We start from the raw sequence: 24,767 nt of genomic DNA, 5'->3' as shown, positions 1-24,767 counted from the left end.
TGACTGCAAATTCACTTAAATTCTCCAAAATCACAGCAAACAATCAGACTTTAAAGCTGGAAAAAATGCCTAAGCTGAGTTACTCCATTAGGTTTAGTGGAGTTTTGGTCATTTTTCAGCTCGCCGACCAGTTAAACCATCATAACACCAGCTTGGCTGGGATGTAAGACCAGCAAACAATCTCAGACTGGTTTAAGATGTTATTTTTCCTTTGACTATTATTTATGTGACTATTATGTCAGGTGTTACAGGATTTTTGTAATTTTTATACATATTTCTTACTTTTTCTTCTAAATTGTTCACGTCTTTGATCCGTTTGCAGGGAGATATGGGATTTCAGGGGAGACCAGGTCCTCCAGGTCCACCTGGCATAGGCGAGCCAGGTCTGACTGTAAGTACAGAAGCAGAAATTCAGAAATACACACTGAATTTACACCCACAGATTTGATTATATGACATTTTTCCTCACATTTCTTCATCAAGGGGCCTCAAGGGCCACAGGGGGTTCAAGGTGAGAAAGGACCACAAGGAGAGGGTTTTCCTGGTCCAAAGGTAAGGTTAGCCCAAAAACGCCATGTTCTCATTAATGTCTCTATGCTCTTTAATCTACCTGGAGATCTGTAGCAGCCAAAGGCAGTCTGAGAAGATCTAAGCAAACAAATGCATTAAAGACTTGTAATTTTTATAATACCTCATTAGAGGCTCAAAGTACCCTGGTAAATACTTATTTCAGAACCCAAGGCTATTAATTATTGTATGTTCACAGATAAATTAGCTGAGCATTACCAGCCTGAGGATGCAAGACTTAATCTATTGGATCCGTTTTCTTTGATATCTATAAAGACTCTTTGTAATCTGTCTAATGTTAGCAGTCTAACTAGATCTACATCGAAGCCAGAACTGTGCATAAAATGCAATGGCAAATTATAAAATAAAATAAAGCAAAGAAACATGATTCATGTCAAAGAGAACCTCAGTTCTTTGAAAATGTGTATCCAGTAGCTGAACTAAATTTTATCTCAATATATCTTTCAGATTTATGATGATATTCTCTATTCATGATCATGCAAATCAAGCTTTGAATCAATTTGAAATAAGAATGAATTGAACTTAAAGTTAATTATTAAAACTGCTCTTGATATATCAAATGTACAGTGGACATTACTATAACTCTTTATATTTCTTTATCATTAAGGGAATTATTGCAAAAATGATAACACATTTAATCTAGCCATTTGTCATTAATTTGCATGTACCTGCATGCTGACTTCTCCTATCAATGTTCTTTGATGTGCAATTTATTTTATGCTAAGATTAACAAAATAAATGCATGTGACCATAAGAAATAATAAGCAATATTATTGTTAATGGCAACTAAAACTGTTAAAAATAGTTTTCTGTAACTGAAATATGTTTAGATACTAAAATTACTAAAACTAAATCAACATAAAAATAAATGTTTTTTTTTAATTTGTTAAATATTTCTCTAAAAAATTTTTTTTTTTTATTTTACATTCTAAATAGAAATATGAAAAAATAACAAAAAACAAACATAATTAAAACAAAATAACAAAATTACTAAAACAAAATTATAATGAAAACTGAAAATATAAAAATAAAAATGAATTTAAAATATACTAAAATTACTAAAACTAAATAAAAATAAGTGTTTACTTATTTGTTAAATATTTCTCTAAATAGAAATATTTATCTATTTATTTTTTATTTCACATTCTAAGTATACCTATGAAAAACAATTATTAAAATTGCTAAAAACAAATAACAAAATTACTAAAACTTAAGACTAAATTAAAAATTAATTTAAAATATTAAGTTCTAAAATTACTAAAACTAAAAACGTAAAAATATAACACAAAAAAAACAAAAAAAAAAAAAAAAAAACAAAAACAAAAAACATTATATAAAAAAATAAAAGCCAAATTAAAATATTAACAAAATAACACTGAAATCCACTGCAGGTGAAGGTTTTATTGTAATTACTCTTTGAAGTGTTTAAAATGAATTGGTGCGACACAACTCAAATTAAAATAAAACCAAGATGAACAAATCCTGGATTAGCTCTAATTTAATCCTTATCAGTGCAATGGACCATCAGACAAATTGAGAGACTTTGAATAAACAACAATTAAAGCTGATTGAGGGATTGCACTCTATTATTACCAGTCAGAAAAACAGGTGTCTAAATCCCACAGACGAAGAAACAATACATGCAATGCAGTAAATGCATTCGAATGGCTTCACATTTCAGAGACTATGGGTTGATGACGCCTCTTTTGTTTGACAGGGGGACCGGGGTCTGGAAGGGCCGAAGGGACCAAGAGGACAGCCGGGCGCTGGAATCAAAGGCGATAAGGTGGGCTGTAAATATATCAGCCCATGAATGGGATTCACACAACCACACCATCTACGACACACAAAAGGCTTAATGAAGTATGTAAAGTGGTCCTGAGTTCCCATTTAAACACCGGGGACTGATTGGACGGTAATAAAGAGCCAGAAAGAGCAGATGGGAGGGCGGTACAGCTCAACTTACTGTGGGAAAAGATGAGTCCTGCTCACCTATAGTACTGAATAAAACACCAGTCACTTCTTATGCTCAAAACAGACAGACTATTATTCTCATAAATTAAATGTCAGGATGCATTACTCTATCTAAAACTGAATCATTCTCTTTGTGTTTTCAGGGTGAGCTTGGGCCTCCAGGTTTGCCTGGACCAATTGGACCTCCAGGGCTTGGCATTCAGGGAGAAAAGGTGATACGACGTGTCCGTCCTTGACTTATGTTTCCTTTACTGTCCTTGACTTATTTACAGGGTCCAGTGAATTAAGAAAATGTATATGAATGCATATGCATATATAAACTTTTCCTCATTTATTTCTTAATGTCAGGGTGTTGAGGGTCCAAGGGGGCCTCCAGGAGGAAGAGGACCATCAGGAGAGGGATTCCCTGGACCCAAGGTTGGTAGTAAAGATTATAATTAATGGCAATCTGTAATAGGAAATTTGTTTCTAGCTTGATCTTTTAACTATTTTCCATTTTTCTAGGGAGAACAAGGTTTACCGGGAGAGATGGGGGCCCCAGGAGAGAGAGGGCAGGGCGAACCTGGACCAAAGGTTTGTGTAGGCTCATAAATGTATTTAGGATTCCATTTAGGGTGGAAGCTAGTTTTAGGTCCTGATGAAGACTTTAGAATGTGTTACTGAGTACTACTATTATTTCTTCAGGGTGAACCTGGTTCATCCGGACTGGCTGGTGTACCTGGACTTCCTGGGGAGGACGGAGCTCCAGGACAAAAGGTAACTAAGCTTTCTGATGTCTGGACTGATGTGAGGTCATTTAACGTGACTGAGATTGAGTGTTCTGCTGATTAGGTATGTCTCTAGGCAAATAAGCTAGTTAACTGGATATCACATGCTTTGTGTTTCTCTTTATCAGGGTGAACCTGGGGCAGCAGGTTTGAGGGGACCTGAGGGGGCTCCAGGAATCGGCACTCAAGGAGAGAAGGTATAATACATCATTCAATCTTTTTAATAGTCAACATGTGTCAGTATATTCAGATTTTCTTTCTGTACGAGTAGTCATCTGGTGGATGTCAAAAAAAGCATTAGTATCATCACCAACAGTATATTCAAACTATACCATACAGTATATTTGATAGTGTATGTTCTAATCTTAATAGGGAGATCAAGGCCAACGTGGCATTCGAGGGTTGCCAGGTCCTACTGGCATAAGTGGCCCATCGGGACCAAAGGTGAGGAAATCTAAAGAAATAGAGTGCAACTTTGGTTCAGGAAGTATTTTCTCCATTACAAAAAGTTTTAAATAACAAGTTCAAAAACTATGCTGAGAGCTTAGTTAACAAGGCAGTTAACAAGGCAGACCATTTTCCTTCGTTTGCCAAGACTACATTTGCCGAGGGTTGCCAGGTCCTCTTTGTATAAATGTCCCCCTGGACCAAAGGTGGGATATCTAAAGAAATTGAGTGCAGTCTTGGTTATCAAACTATTTTCTCCATTACCAAAAGTTTTAAATAACAAGTTCAAAAACTATGCTGTGAACTGCTTTAGTTCAAGTCAAACCAAGGCAAAAATTTGCAGATTGTTGCCAGGTCCTCTTGGCCTAAGTGTCCCCTTGAGACCAAAGGTGAGAAATCTAAAGAAATTGAGCGCAATCGGTTCTGGAAGTATTTTCTCCATTACAAGTGCAGTGTGCAGTGCAGACCATTTGCCTTGGTTTGCCAAGGCTACATTTGCCGAGGGTTGCCAGGTCTTCTCGGTATAAGTGTCCCTCAGGACCAAAGGTAGATATCTAAAGAAACAGAGTGCAACCTTGGTTCAGGAAGTATTTTCTCCATTAGAAAAAGTTTTAAATAACGAGTTCAGTAACCAATTTGGTTGCTTTAGTTCAAGGCGAACCATTTGCCGAGGGTTGCCAGGTTGCCAGGTCTACAATAACTATGCCATAAAAATAAAACAATTAATTCAGAGAATTGCAGCATTATGAACTTCGATTTAAAGTATTTGAAAATCAGAAAAAGACACTAAAATACAAAAGAGTAAACGTCCTTTACAATGGACTACTCATGCCATGAAGCATCGCAAATGATTTAATAGAAACAGAAATGTTCTTACAATAAAACTATTAATTTATAATCATTGAGCATAAGTTTAAAATACAATATATATATATATATATATATATATATATAGCTGTTTAAATGTTTTGTAATGATTGTGACAAATTTTTTAATTATAATTAATCATAAAACAGCTCTATATAACTGTTTTACTGGTCAAAAGTATGGAATAATTTAGAGGTTTTAATGTTTTTAAAAGAAATGTATTGCTAATGAGTGATTTTGATCATAAAACAGCAAACATCTATATATTTAAATATAAACATTTATATAGACAACTGAGATTTTTTTTTTTTTTTTTTTAAATTTTTTATGTTTTTGAAACTTGGTCTTATACTGACCAAGGCTACATTTGAAAAAGAATGCCAACATGGCATTTAAGGGTTGCCAGGTCCTCTTGGCATATCTAAAGAGAGATGAGATATCTAAAGAAATGGAGTGCAACCTTTGTTCAGGAAGTATTTTCTCTATTACAAAAAGTTTTAAATAACATGTTCAAAAACTATGCTGACAGCTTAGTTAACAAGGCAGTTAACAAGGCAGACCATTTTCCTTGGTTTGCCAAGACCATTTGCCGAGGGTTGCCAGGTCCTCTTTGTATAAATATCCCCTCTGGACCAAAGGTGGGATATCTAAAGAAATTGAGTGCAGTCTTGGTTAACAAACTATTTTCTCCATGACAAGTTCAAAAACTATGCTGTGAACTGCTTTAGTTCAAGTCAAACCAAGGCAAACATTTGCAGAGTGTTGCCAGGTCCTCTTGGCCTAAGTGTCCCCTCGAGACCAAAGGTGAGAAATCAGAAATTGAGCGCAATCTTGGTTCTGGAAGTATTTTCTCCATTACAAAAAGTTTTAAATAACGAAGTTCAATAACTATACTTGTTTGCCATTTGCCGAGGGTTGCCAGGTCTTCTCGGTATAAGTGTCCCTCAGTACCAACGGTAGATATCTAAAGAAATAGAGTGAACTAAAGCAACTGATTTGGTTGCTTTAGTTCCATGAAATAAAGCAACTAATTCAGAGAATTGCATTTGCCTTGGTTTGCCAAGGCTACATTTGCCGAGGGTTGCCAGGTCAGGTCAACTGAGATTTTTTTTTTTTTTTTTATGAGATTTTTTATGTTTTTTAAACTTGGTCTTATACTGACCAAGGCTACATTTGAAAAAGAATGCCAACATGGCATTCAAGGGTTGCCAGGTCCTCTTGGCATATCTAAAGAGAGATGAGAATTCTAAAGAAATAGAGTGCAACCTTTGTTCAGGAAGTATTTTCTCTATTACAAAAAGTTTTAAATAATGAGTTTAATAACTATGCTGTGAACTAAAGCAACCAAGCATTATGAACTTTGATTGATTATTTGTATTTGCAGTATTTGAAAATCAGAAAAAGACACTAAATTACAAAAGAGTAAATGTCTTTTATAATAAACAACTCATGTCATGAAGCATTGCGAATGATTTAAACAGAAATGTTCTTACAATAAAACTATTGATTTATAATTACTGAACATAAGTATAAAATACAATATATATTAATATACTACAAACTTAAAAAAAAAACAAAACGTTTTTTAAAAGCTTTTTAATGTTTTATAATGATTGTGACTTTTTTATTAAAATAACAAGATTTTGACTATGCTAATCATAACTTTTTTTTTTTTTTTTTTTAAAGACAACTGAGATGTTTTTAATGCTTTTGAAACAAGTCTCTTACACTGACCAAGGTTACATTTGCCAACGAATGCTAACATGCCATTCAGGGGTTGCCAGGTTCTCTTGGCATAAGTGTTCCCTTGGGACCAAAGGTGAGATATCTAAAGAAATAGAGCACATCCTTGTTTCTGGAAGAATTTCTCCATTGGTTCTCTACAATAAAACTATTGATTTATAATCATTGAGTGTAAGTTTGGAATCAGTAGTTTTTTAAAGAAATTAATACTTTTGTAGTGTATGTTTACTGATAAATATTTAAATGTTTGCAAATACAAAAGAATATAGGGAGAAAAGGAATGAGGTTTATTTCCAGAACTGTTGCGCTCTATAGGGAAGCATGAAAACAATAAAAATAACAAGAGGAACTAAATAAAATAATATTTAAATTAAAATAATCTTCTCACAAAAAGTGAGAAATGTGAGAAGATTTGATTTTTTTTTTTTAGCTCCAAGCTTATAAAACCGCTCATTGCAGTGCAATAAATGCCTGTGGTTTCTTACATACTTTCAGAATTAATGCAGTTACATCACTGGAACATTACACTGTTGTTTTTTAGGGGGAGCCAGGTACGCCAGGAAGGCTGGGCATGCCAGGATTACCTGGACGAGCTCTTGCAGGACCAAAGGTAACAAAGCCAAGCTACTACAACTGTGCCACTCCCTACCGGCTGGCAGGCCGTCTTCATGTGGATGGCCCACTGCCAACACTATGAATCAGAACAATTCTATTTCAACATTCATCATAGCCAACTTAGCAGTAAAACAGAGAAGTAATGCTATGACCTCATCTCCCCTTGTCTTCAGGGTGATGTGGGTCCCGCTGGTCCTCCCGGACCGATTGGAGAGACTGGTTATGGTTTGCCTGGTCCAAAGGTGGGTGGGACTTTTTTAACCGGTAGAACTATGAAGAATTTTTTAAAAAATATATATATATAAATATATTTATTTATTTATTTTTTATTTTTTTTCAGATTTTTAAATATATACACTACAAGTCAAAGTCTCTTCTGCTCACCAAGTCTGCATTTATTTGATCTAAAGTACAACAAAAACAGTAACATTTTGAAATATTTTTACTATTCAAAATAACTGTTTTCTATTTGAAATTTTACCATTTTAAAAATGTAATTTATTCCTGTGATTTTAAAGCTGAATTTTTAGCATCATTACTCCAGTCACATGATCCTTCAGAAACCATTCTAATATTCAGATTTTGCTGTTCAAAAAACATATATTATTATTATTATGTTGAAAACAGCTGAGTAGAATTCTTTGATGAATAGAAAGTTCAGAAGAACAACATTTATCTAATATACAAATCTTTTGTAACATTATAAATATCTTTATCATCACTTTTGATGAATTTAAATCATCCTTGCTAAATAAAAGTATTAATTTATATAATTTCTTTAGTAAAAATATTTCAAAAAATATTTCAAAATGTTACTGTATTTGCTGTACTTTATATGAAAACTTTTGACTGGTAGCGAAGCTTTTTTAATATTTTGTAATGCTTGTGAAATAAGTTTATTGAAATAATTTTGACTATGCTAATTATAAAACAGTCAAAAAACATAAAAAGCTATTTTGATTATGCTAATTATAAAACAGCAAACTTTTTTAATATAGACAAATTATATATTTTTAATGTTTTTGAAAGTGACCGAGGCTACATTTATTTGATCAGAAACTTCCAATAAATAAATAAACAATTAAAAAATGTGACATATTATTACAATTTAAAGTAACTGATTTCTACTTGAATATATTTTAAAATATAATTTATTCCAGTGATACAATGCTGAATTTTCAACATCATTACTCTAGTCTTAAGTGTTACATGATCCTTGAGAAATCATTCTAATATGCTGATTTGGTGCTTTAAATTTTACAATATTTTACAATATTACTGTTTTTACTGTATGTTTGATCAAAAATGCAGCCTTGGTGAGCAAAGACTCATTTCAAAAACATTTTAAAAAACCTTAATAATTCCAAACTTTGATAGATGTAAATAAAGTGATATTCCTTCCTCATCACATTTAGGGTGATCGAGGTAACCCAGGACCACCCGGACCATTTGGGCCTAAAGGTGAAGGATTCCCTGGCCCAGTGGTAAGCATCTTTTCACGTCCCTATTTCCATATAACATCACTGCATGCCCATACATCATTTACAATTTGAAGTCATTTTTATTATAGTTCCCTTAATCAGGTAGGTGGCTGGGTATTTGAGCATGTGTGTTTATTTTATACAGGGTCTGCCTGGTTTACCAGGACCACCAGGTGAGCCCGGCCCTGAAGGGATTGGTGTTCCTGGACCAAAGGTGAAGTTACCACTTGAAACTGGCAAAAGCTTGTATTTATGATGATGTGTAAGGGTCAATTGTGACTTTTAGAAATGTGTTGAGACACCTCAGCTTCATCAAGTTTTCCATTCTACACATCGTTTGTCTACAGTAGACATTTATGTTTTATGCAAAGTATTGTTAAAGTATTACAATGCACAATGCAAAAGTGTGTTTGTAATACACTTATGAACATGAATGATGGGAACATGAAAACTTGCATAGAAGGAATAATTTTAAATGGTGCTTTTGCTAAAACTCCACTTTCATTTCAGGGAGACGTTGGATTCAGGGGTTTGCCTGGTTTGCCAGGACCACCTGGTGAAGGACTGCAGGGACCACCGGTAAGATTGATATTCATGTCATCTGATATAAACTCTCCCATGAATCTCCCTGACTACAGTAATAAGACTGTAATCCTGAACGCCCCACATGTCCAGAACAAGAGCTGTGAACCGCATGCACAGGGAGTCTGTCTGTGTTGCTGTGGGGATTGATTCTGTTCCGCCGCTAATAAATTCTGCTGTCTTGCTGTTTCAGGGCAACATGGGACGATCAGGTCCTCCAGGACCACAAGGACCCCCAGGGGAAGGCATTCAGGGACCCAAAGTAGGTTAACTATCTACTACTTTCAGTGTAATTACATGAACCTGTACATTCAAAATACCGCCCGTCTTTACTGAAATATAATAGCATTGCGACCGAGTCATAATGAACTGGTTTAAGACAGAACATAAACTTGTTTGTTAAATTCATCAGGGTGATCAGGGAGCTCCTGGAGTGACAGGGCCGAGGGGTCCATCAGGAGAGGGACTTCCAGGCTCCAAGGTGAGACTATAGTTTAGATCAAACTAGCAACATACAATGCAGCATATGCAGAGAAGTGTGCTACATCACAAATTACATGTGAAGAGGGCATTTGCATAGATGTCTTAAAGGCACAGTAGCCAAAAAAACGATCCAGTCGAACTCAACTTCAGGAATGATATTTAATTAATCTGTAAATCTCTCTGTCCTGTAGGGTGACCGTGGATTGCAGGGCGAGAGGGGCTTCAAAGGAATGAAAGGTGACATGGGTGACCCAGGGACTCCAGGACTAGCTGTGAGTTCATTTAGTCACTATAAACCATCTTTTGTGTAAAAGCAGACAGTGTTTAAAATGTGGATTGTAAATCACATTGTACATCAGCTGGTTTAATGACTGTTTTTAATCTCTCCCTTTAGGGAAGACCAGGATTCAAGGGTGAACAAGGGCTCACAGTAAGATCAAATATAGTTGCATCTTTTTGTAGATCAATGTGTTAATTTTAGGAAAACTATGGAACAGTATGCATTGTAAATATTAGAAAATTAAGTCATTTTTCAGTGATTTTTCAGAGAGAAGACATTATCAAGCATCATCAAGACATAATCAGGCTGATTAATGTGTTAATTTAAAGAAAACAATGCAACTGTATGCATTTTAAAAATTAATGAGTTAAATTTATGGAAACTATGCTACCATATGCATTGTAAATATTAGCAAATGAAGTCATTTTTTATGATTTTTCAGAGTTAAGACAATTAAGCTGATTAAGGAGTTAGTTTTGGAAAACTATGCAATGATATACATTGTAAATATTAGCAAATTAAATCATTTTTTATGATGCTTCAGAGAGAAGACAATGAAACTGATTAAGGAGCTAAATTTAGGAAAACTGTGCAACCGTATGCACTGTAAATATTAGAAATTTTTATTATTATTTTAATAAGAGAAGACATAATCAGGCTGATAAATATGTTAATTTTAAGAAAATGCAACTGTATGCATTTTAAAAATTAATGAGTTAAATTAAGGAAGACTGCAACCATATGCATTGTAAATATTAGTAAATTAAGTCATTTTTTTATTATTTTTTTAGAGGTAAGACAATCAAGCTGATTAAGGAGTTAATTTTGGAAAACTATGCAATGATATGCATTGTAAATATTAGTAAATTAAGTAATTTTTCATGATGTTTCAGAGAGAAGACAATCAAGCTGATTAAGGAATTAGATTTAGAAAAACTATGCAATCATGTGCATTGTAAATATTAGCAAATTAAGTTTTTTTTTTAATTATGTTTCAGAGAGAAGACATAATCAAGCTGATTAAGGAGATTTGTGGTGAGTTCTACTTTAAATATGACTAAACAAATGATTTGATCATGAAATAATAAGTGTGTCATGATATGAATGCATATATTTGTAGGATGTGGTATTAAGTGCAAGGAAAGGCCCATGGAGCTGGTGTTTGTGATTGACAGCTCTGAAAGCGTAGGCCCAGAAAACTTCGAGATCATCAAAGACTTTGTCACAGCTTTAGTGGACCGCGTTACAGTGGGCCGTAATGCCACGAGAATCGGTCTAGTTCTTTACAGCTTAGACGTCCATCTGGAGTTCAACCTGGCCAGGTATATGACCAAACAGGATGTCAAGAAGGCCATCAGGAACATGCCTTACATGGGAGAAGGCACCTACACTGGCACCGCCATCCGCAAAGCTACACAAGAGGCCTTTTACAGCGCCAGGAATGGGGTCAGAAAAGTAGCCATTGTCATTACAGATGGACAGACGGATAAAAGAGAACCCGTTAAGCTGGACATGGCAGTACGTGAGGCTCAGGTGGCGAATATTGAGATGTACGCGCTGGGAATTGTGAACACATCTGACCCAACGCAGGCCGAGTTTCTGAGGGAGCTCAACCTCATTGCTTCTGACCCTGACAGTGAACATATGTTCCTCATTGATGACTATAACACACTGCCAGGTGAGCATGGAAGAAAATTAACCTATATACACAAATGTTTATGCTTAGTTGTTGTTTTTCATTTATAGGCTTGGGCAATAACAAAATATCTATATTTTATTATTATTATATTAATACAGAATATAAAATATATTTTATACAGTTACAAATATTAATATTGAATTCTGTAAAAGGCTGGAAAATATAATAAAATATTATATTTGATATAAAATGATATTTCATAATTTAAAATAAAAGTATTAAATATATTTCTATAAATATACATAATAACGATACTGAATATTCCCACTAGGCTATTATATTGAATATTATGAATATTATTATTATTACATTATTTTTATTCTATTTTTATAATATTAAATAATAAATAATATTTTTATAGTATAATATAATATAATATAATATAATGTATTAATATAATATAATATAATATTTTTTACACACATAAAAAGTATTGAATTTTACTAATTGGCTGAAAAAAAAAAAATATATATATATATATATATATTAATAAAAAGTAATACAATTCTATTAAATATAGTGTTTTCATATTGTTAATTATTTGGAAAATGTTAATATATTAATTAAAATAATTACTGACAACAGTGAACATTGTCAATAGGCTGAAAATATTATATATTACAAATTATAATATAATTTATTATTCAATTATATAAATACTACATATTATATTTCTGTAATATAAAATAAAATAGTTTTAAATATAATATAATATAATATAATATAATATAATATAATATAATATAATATAATATAATATTTTTTTTTTTCTAGAAATACTGAATATTAATAAAAATATTTTATAATAAAATAATAAAGTGAATAAAAATGTATAGTCATTGTCACCAAGCATTTTGAAAATGAAGGTGTAGGGATATTAAAATTGTATTTTTGCTATATAAAATAATACAATGTTTTATGTTTTATTTAATAATTATATATTATATAAATTTTCTATAATATACTATGATATACTAATATATATATTATAGTATTTATAGTAATAAAAATAAAATATATTTTTTAATACAAAAACTGATTATTAAATGGCAATTAATGGCAAAATTCATTATGAATTATTTGGAAAATGCTTAGTACAATAATTAAAATACAGCTAAAGTTATTTTAAAATAATTTTAATAAGATTAATAATAATAATAATAATAATAATAATAATAATAATAATTCAGTTTATTTTAATAATCAATAGTCATGTTTTCTGTATTTATATATTTAAATATTTTTGTGTACATACACCAATATAACAATACCAAATTACCACTGGAGACTTTCATGAATATATTTGAGTTCTGAATCGGTTCATTGAAATGGACAATTTGAAGAGATTCCCTAAAATAAACCAGTTTTACCTATTTTAACTGTATTTTTCAGACTGAACTTAAATCAGAGACGTTTAACGACTCATACTAAGTCTAATGATGTGCTCCATTGCCAAATAATTTTTTTCAATGAAAAAAAATTGCAGTATTCTTAGTGTTGCTTAATTCTGTATCACCAGCAAAATCATATTGAATAATCCTAACTGCAAAGATCAAAAGATTCCTGTTTAAAATGTAAAGTTTCAGCTAATGCTCTGTGTTTGGTCTCCTTCTGCAGCTCTGGAGTCTAAACTGGTTAGTCAATTCTGTGAGGATGAGAACGGGGCACTGTACTTCAACCGGATTACCAACGGCTTGAACGGAAACAACGGATACGGCTACAGTAACGGCCAAGAGGATGTTTCTGCATACGGGAATAATGTTTATGGAAACAGATTTCAGGAGATTTTACTGGACAGATCACAGAGTCACACCAGAGGCAGAGGACACAGCATACCTCTCCCCATCAACCCCGGCCCTCTCAAAGCACAGGTCAACTAACACAACTAACTCACTGTGAATTTCCTTTGCACACTAGACTAATGCAGACTGATCTGAAGCAGGCCGCTGTCTGATTTTTTGTTGTTGCTGCTGTGCAGGTGGAGAATGACCGTGAAGGCGAGGATCTAAACATTAAGACACAAACTCGAGGTGGAGGAACTATTGCTGTTGTCAATAAGACTGTCCAACCTGTACAGCCAGGAACATCTTCATCATCTTCATCATCAACATCCTCTTCTTCATCATCAGTATCATCTTCATCAGTGTCAACACATTCTACTTCAGTGAATGTGAATGCAAAGCCTCATCCTGTAGTGATAAAAGGTATTTTTAATACAACTGTTGTTATAAAATATAATGAAAATATTGAAATATATGAAAATATTATATATTACACATTATGAAATACTACAAATTATATTTCTATACCATAAAATGATAAAATAGCTTTAAATATATAATACACTATAATACACTATAATATATAATTTTTATACAAACTTATTACAAATTACAGTTTTTCTCAGTCGCTTTGGTGCATTTCTCACAACACTATTTACATTTGCACAACATTTACTTCAACCTCCACAACATTTAGTCATTTGTGCACATCATAGTAGCAGTTTCTCATTCCTTCCAACAAATTGCAAATGCTTTTGGACATGCATCAATTGCTTTCATACAACTCTCTGCTGTTTTATAACATTATCATTTGCTTATGTCATGTCAGTCAAAATTAACTAAACTTGTGAATGCTGAATAGTCATTCCATATAAAACTAATAGTCCTCATTTCATTGCTTGAGTCATTACATACAAAAATGTTGAACTAGTTGTCAAAATCTGTCAAGCAAATTTTATAAAAATTTTTAAATCTTTTTATTCCTAAAAATGTCTTCTAAATTGAACAATTTCTGCAAATGTGCATGAATGATTTACAGACCTATGTATGTTGTAGGTTCAGTTCCAATATGTACTGCAATATTGTTTACAGTTGTGCACAGCTCTACCCAAAGGGAGTTTATGTTTGTTGTAAATAAGGGTGTATTTATTCGTTTGCACAATGCTTTGAATAAATTAGAACTGCAAAGAGCATATGCAGTAAAAATGTGAAACATACATATTCAGTGTCTTGTACTCAGATACCTCACTAAATACAGTAATGTCTAACTTTACTGTAGTTTTCAAATGGCTGTGCAAATAGTATAGTGCTGTCTTGAGCACTTTCGGGAAGTGTCACCAAAATCTGACTTTTTTGCACTGGAAAAAATTTACAGAGTAAACTGTCATAATGAAAACATGACAAAGCCATTTGACTATCTTGTTCATAAACAATGGTGTCAGGACTTTTCATCTTGATGACACTGACATTTCATTGACATGAATACTTGCTTTTGAGGAATGAGCTATCCATTTTGAGCAAGTGACACGCTTTTGCAGGTTATCAGCTAGGTTTTGCAGTTTGTACTAATTGTTTTGAGAAATGCATTAACTGTTGTGCAAATGTAAATAGTGTTGTGAGAAATGCACCAAAGCGACTGAGAAAAACTGTAAAATACAGCAAAAGTTAGAGTAAAACATATATAAAAATTATACTTTATAATAGAAAATAATACAATTATATTAAATATGTTGTTTATATTATAATAAAATTATATTAAATATGAGTTTTTGTCACCAAGTATTATGAACATGTTTAATGCAAAAATTAAAATACAGCAAATGTTTTCCTATTAAAAAGGAAATTAAAAATAAAATAATAAGTAATAACATTTTTTATTAGTACAACTATATATTACATAAATGTTATATAATTAATATACTATAATATATTTTTTTAAACAAAGTTATAAAACATAAATATTAACAACAATGAAAAATATTACAAATTATATTTCTAATATATAAAGTAATGAAAAATCTAAAATAATTTTTACACAAAAGCTGTTAATAAAACATAAATACTGAATACTGAATATTTAGTAAATACTGAATATTACCAATAGGTGATATATATATATATATATATATATATATATATATATATATAATAAGTAATAATGTTTTTAAAAAATATATTATAATATATTTAGTAAAATATTTAAAACAGTTTTATTACTTATTATTTTGTAATGTAATATATTATATTAAATGTATTATAATGTAATATGTTTAATATATAATATATTATATGATAATATATGATATTAAAATATAATATATTTTTGTACAAAAGTTATAATAAAACATTGACTATATTGAAAAATATAGAAAAATATAGTAAAATAATTTTAATAGGCTATATATATATTATCATATAAAATAAGTATTAAATTGTTTTAAATATAATAAAATATGTGAATATAAAAGTTATTATAAAACACTGACAATATTGAAAAATATTACAAATTATTTTTTTATAATATAAAAAAATGTATACAAAAGTTGTTTTTATTTTCTGAAAGTGTTTAGTGATATTACTTTCTCTTCTTCTGTGGTGCATCAGAATCAGCTCCTCTGGATCCCCGGTGTTTGCTCAGTCTGAGTCAGGGCTCTTGTAGAGACTACGTCATTCGCTGGTACTATGACAGACAGGCAAACGCTTGTGCTCAGTTCTGGTACGGAGGCTGTCAGGGTAACGATAACCGCTTCCAGACAGAAGACGAATGCAAGAAGACGTGTGTCCTCACCAGCACAGGTATTATTCACTCCTCACTCCTACAGACATGAATGAAGGGTTAATACAAGAGAAGAGAATATGTATATACACACACATATATATATATATATATATATATATAAATATAAACATATATATATACATATATATATATATTAAAATGAATAAATAAAAGCTGAACTACATATCTGGATGCATACATTCCTGAGAACATTACAATATCACACATATTGAACTTCAAAATGTGACAGGCTTTGCACTTTTCTGCCATGTTTTACTGACTTTTTCTGCCTTTGTTTTCGTAGCTGGCTAAACAGGATGAAGATCTACATTGGTCATTCTACACTAAACCCCAATAAATGAACTTTATGCTGGCGATGGTGTACCACAATGACAGATGCTCACAGCCGTCAGCAGTTCTTATTATAATATCATACAAATGTTCCCTAACTAAAGCTCAGGATCTGGAGAAAATGTTTATGCAGAGCCCCAAATAAGTAATTTTTTTTTTTTTTTACAAGCAAATACCTGCTAAAGTGAAACACATGTGTTTTTATGAATCTTCAAAGACCATTTATTCATATGCACAACACACATTTCTTATATTTCTCAGTATGCACTGAGAATCTGTGCACTGCTCTACATGTGACAGTCGTGACATGCAGAAATATTATTCACTGGGAATTGACTGTATATACGTTTTGTTTTATTTAAAATTTATATACAATTTGAGACTTGTATCCTACTAAGCCACAGAGATTTAGTAGGTTGCAGAAACAGCATAAACGATGTCTTAGGGATTTTATGGGGAAAATTAATAAAACAAATAAACAAACAAATCAAGTAGTAAAGTCACTAATTTTAATTTAAATTCAGTTATGATTTTCAAAAATAAACACTTTTGTATATATTCTTTCATGTGTCACAGTAGCTTTGTAATGTTATTCAGACAAAACAGTTTTGCTTTCCTGAATTTTGTATCCAAAACAATGTTTGTGATTTTTAATAAACCAGCCATTGTCTGAAAAAGCCGTTATTGAATTGTAGACATGAATATTTTGACTGTTTTATACAAATGATATTTTTGAAGGTGTTCTTTTGTGGAATTCTTGAATAAAATGTTTGAATAATAATGATGTCTAACTCTGTGGTTGTTATTGAATGAGAAAACATAAGAGATAGATAGATAGATAGATACATAGATAGATAGATAGATAGATAGATAGATAGATAGAGATAGAACGATAGATCGATAGAATGACAGATAGAAGGACAGAACTACAGAATGAATGACAGAATGATAGAACGACTGATAGAATGTTAGATGGAATGATAGATAGATAGATAGATATAGATAGATAGATAGAACTACAGAATGAATGACAGAACGATACGTAGAAAGTATGACAGAATGATAGAACGACTGATAGAATGTTAGATGGAACGATAGAACGATAGATAGATAGATAGATAGATAGATAGATAGATAGAGATAAAACGAAAGATCGATAGAATGGCAGACAGAAGGACAGAACTACAAAATGAATGACAGAATGATAGAACGACTGATAGAATGTTAGATGGAACGACAGAACGATAGATAGATAGATAGATAGATAGATAGATAGATAAATAGATAGATAGATAGATAGATAGAACTACAGAATGAATGACAGAACGATACGTAGAAAGTATGACAGAATGATAGAACTACTGATAGAATGTTAGATGGAACGATAGAACGATAGATAGATAAATAGATAGATAGATAGATAGATAGATAGATAGATAGATAGATAGAACTATAGAATGAATGACAGAACGATACGTAGAAAGTATGACAGAATGATAGAACGACTGATAGAATGTTAGATGGAACGATAGAACGATAGATAGATAGATAAATAGATAGATAGATAGATAGATAGATAGATAGATAGATAGATAGATAGATAGATAGAACTACAGAATGAATGACAGAACGATACGTAGAAAGTATGACAGAATGATAGAACGACTGATAGAATGTTAGATGGAACGATAGATAGATAGATAGATAGATAGATAGATAGATAGATAGATAGATAGATAGATAGATAGATAGAACGATAGATCGATAGAATGACAGACAGAAGGACAGAACTACAGAATGAATGACAGAATGATAGAACGACTGATAGAATGTTAGATGGAACGACAGATAGATAGATAGATAGATAGATAGATAGTCTAATATAGAACACACATCACTCCTGAAAGCTATTGTTATATATGCATACTAATATACAAGTAATAAAGCAAGCCTGGATATTCGCGGTTTGTCTCTTCCGGTGCGCCGTACTCACTGATGTTACCGTGGTGACGTGAAGACGCTTTGCGTTAAATCCTCTTACACAGCGACTGAGTTTCAGTCAATATTATCGAAGGAAAATCATATTAACTTTGGTTTAATTCGCTTATAAACCACTGGCAGTAAGGACTGATCATGGCGTCGGTGTTAGACGCACTCTGGGAGGACAGAGACGTGAGATTTGACATCACTCCGCAGTAAGTCATCAGGGTAATCTGCTAGCTCAGAAGCTAACGACGTTCATTTATTAAATCAGATGCATTAATATTGAACTAGGAGGATGTTTTATTTATTTTACACGGCGATAGATGTACATTATACGTGCTAGTGTTTCCATAAGACGTGTTTGTTGTTATCACACGAGCGCTAGAAACCCACAGCAAATATCTGAATATATTTACATTTGAGTCAGTCTATGAATGAAAGTGATAAAGTGATCTTTAAAGATTTTAAACATTTTCTCAGATAAGGTTGATAGTTTATAAACTGATATCAGGAGTAGTACTGTTAACTAATTTATAGCCAAACTATTAAAAACGTGTGTTAACTGAAATGAAGATGAAACGTAGAAATGACGAACAAACAAAAATACAAAAAACTACAACTGAAATTTAAATACAAATTTAAACTATAAACATAAAAGCTGAATTAAACTATCGTTGTATGTAAGTAATATTAAAATAAATATATAGGCTATAAAATATAACATAATTAAAAAATATAAATACATATAAAATAAACATAATACATGTAAGGCATATTATTTACAATTTATTTGGATTACACGTTTTGCTAAAACTACAAGGTGCATGTAAAGAAATAATGCATTATACAAATATCCACTTTTCAATGATTAGCTTACTTCACAAAATCACAGTTTACATTTTAAGGAAGATAATATGTGACTTTATACATCATCTGGAAGCTAATTTAATAAGATTTCCATTGATGTTTCCTGTTTGTTAGGATACAACAATATTCTGAGATACAACTATTTGAAAAACTGTAATCTGAGGGTGCAAAAAAATCAAAATATTGAGAAAATCACCTTTAAAGTTGTCCAAATGAAGTTCTTAGCAATGCATATTACTAATTAAAAATTAAGTTTGATATATTTACGGTAGGAAATACTGAATAAAAGAAAAATCGATAATCCTGACCCATACAATGTATTGTTGGCTATTGCTATAGCCAACAAATATACAAATATACAAATATACCCATGCGACTTACAACTGGGTTTTGTGGTACAGGGTCACATATGGTTCCCTTTGTATGTGTTCCTGTTTTTTTTAAATGAACCATTTAGTGTTTTATTCTCCTCTTAGACTAAAGCAAGTGATTTTATGTTTCATTTAAGGCAGATGAAAACCAGACCAGGTGAAGCGCTCATTGACTGCTTGGATTCAATTGAGGACACAAAGGGAAATAATGGTGATAGAGGTGATTAAATCTATTATTTCCGCCTTTTTACCTGTGGTTATCTTTGTTTATGGATATTAAGTATATCACAGTTCATAATTGTGAAGTCTTGTTTTATATTTTTATAGGAAGACTCCTGGTGACCAATTTGAGGATAATCTGGCATTCATTGGCACTGCCAAGAGTCAATTTGTGTGAGTATTTGAGAGATATTCAACAATAATCTCTGTTTAAACTTTCATAGTGAACTCTTTTCACCCTCTATTGATGCACTGGACAGATGTAGCTCTCATAAAACATCATTTTGATTCTTTTCTTGTTTTTTTTTAATAAAAAAATAAATATTTTTCATTTGTGATGAAAATTATTCATGCATCAGAGGGCTGTTTAACATCAGTTGATAGTCACTGATTTTCATTTTCTGACTCATCCTGTCTTTCATTTTATTTTTATTTATTAACAGCTGTGGGATACAACTGCATTATTAATATCACCACGAGGACAGCAAATTCAGTGAGTCGCCTTGCTTCATTGTTTCATTAAACCCTTTTTAATAGCTCATGCAGATAATGTCAAATTCCCTTTTTTTCCAGAAACTGAGAGGTCAGACTGAAGCACTTTACATATTAACCAAATCTAATAACACTAGATTTGAGTTCATATTCACCAATGTGGTCCCAGGAAGTCCAAGACTGTTTACGTCTGTCATTGCTGTTCACAGGTACTTAAGCTATACATAATGAGAAAATTAGACCACTTTAGTCTAGACAGTTCAAATAATATATTTTTGTGCTTTGTTTTTTTCTCTCTCTCAAAATTTGAGTTGGCATATTAACTAAATTAAGAAACAATTTTTTAAATCTACAGTATTTAGATCTGTAGTTCAGTATATACAATATTCTGTGAACTGTGGATTAATAAATTCCACATATTTGTACATTTTTGTTTTACAGTTAAAAGTAATTTAAACAGCACTTTAAACTATTTTAATACTTTTAAAATATGCAATTATTAGATTTAAAGAGGGACATAAGGAAACATCACATAATCTGACAAAACCAGAAGCCTCTGAGTTAAATGATTGGTTAAATTTAGCATTAATGTACTTTTTGAGAACCTTTTGATAAAATAAATTACCCAGAGGAAATATTATTATAGTAAAGCCTGTAGGAGATGTTGCATAAGATAAAGTAAAAAAAAAAGAAAATATTATGTTGAAATTATTGGAATGCCAATAACATATATTTACTTACTTATTTAACTGTTATTCAGCTGACTCAAATAATAAGAAATATTAAGGCATGTCTTTACATAAGGCATGTAAAGTTTTAGATACAATAAGGTGCTGTATATAAAATGTTATTAAACTAACTATTTGTGTTTCTTTCAGAGCTTATGAGACTTCCAAAATGTATCGGGATCTGAAGCTAAGAGGAGCTCTTATTCAAAATAAGCAGCTGAGGCTTTTGCCACAGGAGCAGGTTTATGACAAAATTAACGGAGTCTGGAACCTGTCTAGTGATCAGGTAAATTCAGTGGATTTACAGTGTTATTTTTGATGGTTTAATAAGAATTTTACTTAGAAAAGCCTGTTGTTGTGACTTTGTGTTTCAGGGTAATCTTGGAACGTTTTTCATTACTAATGTGAGGATAGTGTGGCATGCCAACATGAATGAAAGCTTTAACGTCAGCATTCCCTATCTGCAAATTGTGAGTGTTTCTTTTGCTTCAAAATACTTAGCCATTAGCAATAAGTTGTAATTATTAAAACTGTGCTTTCTTTTCCTTATTATTGTGTTTGAAGCGCTCGATAAGGATTAGAGACTCTAAATTTGGACTTGCTCTTGTGATTGAGAGCTCTCAACAGGTAAGTTTGGGCCAACATCAGAATCACCAGAAAAACATTTATGTCATATGACGTCATATTATGTGACCTAACATTTCATTAAAAGCTTACATTTTCTTAAAATGTTCATTTTTTGATGTGATAAAGAAAAAAAGGGTTGTAATTTGTACACTGCCAGTCAAAAATGTTTTATTAAGCAAGGATGGATTATATTGACCAAAAGTGACAGTAAAGACACTTAAAAGATTTTAATTTTTAAATAAATGCTGTTCTTGTTAACTTTTTATTTATTAAAGAATTATTGTTTCTCTTAGACAGGAGGATATGTGTTGGGATTCAAGATCGATCCAATGGACAAGTTACAAGATGCAGTGAAGGAAATCAACTCCTTACACAAAGTGTACTCAGCAAACCCCATTTTTGGTGTGGAATATGAGATGGAAGAAAAGGTAGATTTTTAATGTATAGTGTTAAGTATATCAGCATTAAACATGCCTTGAGTGGCTCCACTTTTCTGTAAATTTAAAGCTAAGCTTTTAATATATAAGCTTTCTTTTTCAGCCTCAGCCTCTGGAGGAGCTGACCGTCGAGCAGCCGCCTGATGACGTGGAGATTGAGCCAGATGAGCACACAGACGCTTTTACAGTGAGTTTTACCTCATATGCTACTCTCAGAGATAATGACGCTCTGCTTTCACCACACAGTCTGTTTGTATGTGTGTGTGTGAGTGTGTGTCACACACTCAAAATAGCTGATCGCTTAAGCCACAACTCACAATGTCCCATCAACACAGACTTTTGTTGCCTGGTGTCAAAAATGTTTACAAAGAGCTCTGATGATTCTGACATCAGGAATGTTCTCTTATTTAAGACATACAGTAGATTTTATTATACATGTACAATCACTAATGTGGTATTTCTTTTTTTTTTTTTACCTCAAGGCTTATTTTGCAGATGGAAATAAGGTAAAACTTATCTATCTATCTATCTATCTATCTATCTATCTATCTATCTATCTATCTATCTATCTATCTATCTATCTGTCTGTCTGTCTATCTATCTATCTATCTATCTATCTATTAGTCTAGATGAACTTTCCATTTCAATTACATATTTTTTTTCCTCTCCTTAAGCAACATGATCGTGAGCCGGTGTTCTCTGAAGACCTCGGTCTGGCTATAGAGAAGTTAAAAGATGGATTTACACTACAGGGACTCTGGGAAGTCATGGGTTAAAACGCTCTGTACCATTAGATATTTTGGCACTGCATTGTTTACATCCAATATAAAGAATTTTTAATTATCAAAATGTCAAATTGTATTTATTTTCAGAATATTTTTAGAAATTTGATAATGACATGTTTACAAATTAAATGTGAACCATGTGTTAGTTAGGAAAAATGCTGGAAAAAATTTAAAGTTACATCAGTCAAAAGTTTTTGAACAGTAAGATTTTTTTATGTTTTTTAAAGAAGTCTCTTCTGCTCGCCAAGCCTGCATTTTTGATCCAAAGTACAGCAAAAACAGTACAATTTTAAAATATTTTTACTATTTAAAATAACTTTTCTATTTGAAGTTTTCTATTTGAATATATTTTAAAATTCCTGTGATTTGAAGTCACATGATTTTTCAAAAATCATTCTAATATTCTGATTTCCTTGTTATGTTGAAAACAGCTGAGTAGAACTTTTTCAGATTTTTTTGATGAATAGAAATTTCAGAAGAACATCATTTAACTGAAACAGACATCTTTTGTAACATTACAAATGTCTTTACCATCACTTTTGATCAATTTAAAGCATCTTTGCTAAATAAAAGTATTAATTTCTATATTTTTTCCCCCCAAAATGTTACAATAGCTTCAAAATGTTACAAAAGCTTTTTAAATAAAATTCAGATCTTTGGATCTTTCTATTCACGAAAGAATCCTGAAAAAAATGTACTGTTAGCTGTTTTAAATATTGATAATAATAATAAATGTTTCTTGAATTGCAAATCAGCATATTAGAATGATTTCTGAAGAATCACGTGACACTGAAGACTGGAGTAATGATGCTGAAAATTCAGCTTTGATCACATGAATAAATTACACTTTCAAATATATTCAAATAGTAAGCAGTTATTTTAAATTGAAAAAAATTTCACAATATTACTGTGTTTGCTATACTTTGGACCAAATAAATGCAGGCTTGGTGAGCAGAAAAGGCATCTGTAAAAAACATTACAAATCCTTTGACTGGTAGTGTATATATGTATTAAATATTAAATAATATTTGTATATTAGAAAGAACTTTACGTGCTTATTTTGCTGTTGTGTTGTAATAAAAGTAGGAGAGAACATGATGTCGGAAAAGGTTTCTTGTGTTTAATCCGTTTTTTGTTACCTGTTGAAGGGGTTTTAATAGTAGTGGGTTTTCGATAACATACAGTTTGTTGGCTTAGATTTGACAAGTCTGTTTAAAAATGTGCCAGAGGAACTCAACTACTTCACAAATGACCAGAAGAGCTGATTAACTGCTCTCTGCCTGACAGCAGCTGTTGTTTACTGACCTTTTAGAGCATTAAAAGAAATACTTCTCCACAAAAATAATTATTTACTCACCCTCATGTTGTTTCAAACTTGTGTGCTGCTGTTTTCTGTGAAAGAAAAAATGTAAAGTAATTAAATTTAAATTTAGAAAAATGTACACGCATTATATTCTATTTTATAACTAGCTCATGAAAGTGCATAATGACACCATTTTCATTTTTGGCTGAGCTTTTCCTGTAAATAGAAACCAGATTACAACATGAATGAGTCACATAATTATAAACTTATTTTTGAGCGTTGTTAAAATGACACCATGTGAAGAAAAGAGGTAATGACACACACCTTTACGATTATTTAAAACTCTCAGACACCTGTTGAATTCCTACAGATGCGTCACTCCTTCCGCCCTTTAATATTATAGCACCAAACACATTCATTTACAAAACACCCCTGACCTCTGAGTGTGTCCAAGGTTCACAGTTGTCTTTTTCAGTCTATGACAGCTGGTGGACGCGACACTGCTCCCGTTTGGTCAG

The 24,767-nt window shown here is 31.8% G+C and overlaps 2 protein-coding genes and 1 long non-coding RNA gene across 6 annotated transcripts in view; 2 read left to right on the top strand and 1 right to left on the bottom strand.

Moving 5' to 3' along the window:
- The window catches only part of col28a2a (collagen, type XXVIII, alpha 2a), a 34,342-nt gene extending 17,172 nt beyond the window's left edge, over nucleotides 1-17,170 (top strand). Inside the window, 24 exon segments of the mRNA XM_051119241.1 lie at nucleotides 323-391; nucleotides 484-552; nucleotides 2,306-2,374; nucleotides 2,706-2,774; nucleotides 2,911-2,979; nucleotides 3,067-3,135; nucleotides 3,247-3,318; nucleotides 3,458-3,526; nucleotides 3,702-3,773; nucleotides 6,928-6,996; nucleotides 7,175-7,243; nucleotides 8,417-8,485; nucleotides 8,628-8,696; nucleotides 8,993-9,061; nucleotides 9,258-9,326; nucleotides 9,477-9,545; nucleotides 9,739-9,819; nucleotides 9,942-9,977; nucleotides 10,826-10,862; nucleotides 10,948-11,505; nucleotides 13,144-13,397; nucleotides 13,505-13,730; nucleotides 15,912-16,103; nucleotides 16,391-17,170. Coding sequence (XP_050975198.1) covers nucleotides 323-391; nucleotides 484-552; nucleotides 2,306-2,374; nucleotides 2,706-2,774; nucleotides 2,911-2,979; nucleotides 3,067-3,135; nucleotides 3,247-3,318; nucleotides 3,458-3,526; nucleotides 3,702-3,773; nucleotides 6,928-6,996; nucleotides 7,175-7,243; nucleotides 8,417-8,485; nucleotides 8,628-8,696; nucleotides 8,993-9,061; nucleotides 9,258-9,326; nucleotides 9,477-9,545; nucleotides 9,739-9,819; nucleotides 9,942-9,977; nucleotides 10,826-10,862; nucleotides 10,948-11,505; nucleotides 13,144-13,397; nucleotides 13,505-13,730; nucleotides 15,912-16,103; nucleotides 16,391-16,398 — 2,502 coding nt within the window. The 3' untranslated portion in view covers nucleotides 16,399-17,170.
- On the bottom strand, nucleotides 2-24,763 carry LOC127170915 (uncharacterized). 3 transcript variants are annotated; one of them, XR_007828431.1, is made up of 5 exons: nucleotides 24,687-24,763; nucleotides 24,304-24,338; nucleotides 15,887-16,123; nucleotides 13,596-13,715; nucleotides 2-389 (listed from the first exon to the last, which is right to left on the bottom strand). It is a non-coding gene; the product is annotated as an uncharacterized LOC127170915 (long non-coding RNA). The 3 variants fall into 3 exon arrangements; XR_007828430.1 differs by having other exon boundaries at nucleotides 24,574-24,709; XR_007828432.1 differs by lacking the exon at nucleotides 2-389 and adding an exon at nucleotides 2,086-2,354 and having other exon boundaries at nucleotides 24,574-24,709.
- On the top strand, nucleotides 18,432-24,044 carry bbs5 (Bardet-Biedl syndrome 5). Of its 2 annotated transcripts, none has more exons than XR_007828429.1 (12): nucleotides 18,432-18,632; nucleotides 19,796-19,878; nucleotides 19,986-20,051; nucleotides 20,321-20,370; nucleotides 20,451-20,578; nucleotides 21,248-21,383; nucleotides 21,472-21,567; nucleotides 21,662-21,724; nucleotides 22,018-22,152; nucleotides 22,252-22,348; nucleotides 22,644-22,667; nucleotides 22,836-22,943. XR_007828429.1 is itself a non-coding variant. In XM_051119246.1 (12 exons), the coding sequence occupies exons 1-12, from the start codon at nucleotides 18,571-18,573 to the stop codon at nucleotides 22,935-22,937; spliced, it is 1,029 nt and encodes a 342-aa protein (XP_050975203.1). In that variant the 5' UTR covers nucleotides 18,432-18,570; the 3' UTR covers nucleotides 22,938-24,044. The 2 variants fall into 2 exon arrangements, 1 of the variants encoding a protein (XP_050975203.1); XM_051119246.1 differs by having other exon boundaries at nucleotides 22,265-22,348; nucleotides 22,836-24,044.
- Nucleotides 24,764-24,767: the final 4 nt, after the last annotated feature.

The sequence above is a fragment of the Labeo rohita genome, chromosome 9 (genome assembly GCF_022985175.1).
Source record: "Labeo rohita strain BAU-BD-2019 chromosome 9, IGBB_LRoh.1.0, whole genome shotgun sequence".
Lineage (NCBI taxonomy): Eukaryota > Metazoa > Chordata > Actinopteri > Cypriniformes > Cyprinidae > Labeo > Labeo rohita.
This window is presented reverse-complemented; position numbering and strand designations above follow the sequence as displayed.

Coding starts and splice junctions, on each gene's coding strand:
- bbs5 (XM_051119246.1), top strand. CDS start 18,571: ATGGCGTCGGTGTTAGACGCACTCTGGGAGGACAGAGACGTGAGATTT. Junction 20,052..20,320: donor ACTGCCAAGAGTCAATTTGT/GTGAGTATTTGA, acceptor ATTTATTAACAG/CTGTGGGATACAACTGCATT. Junction 20,579..21,247: donor TCTGTCATTGCTGTTCACAG/GTACTTAAGCTA, acceptor TGTTTCTTTCAG/AGCTTATGAGACTTCCAAAA.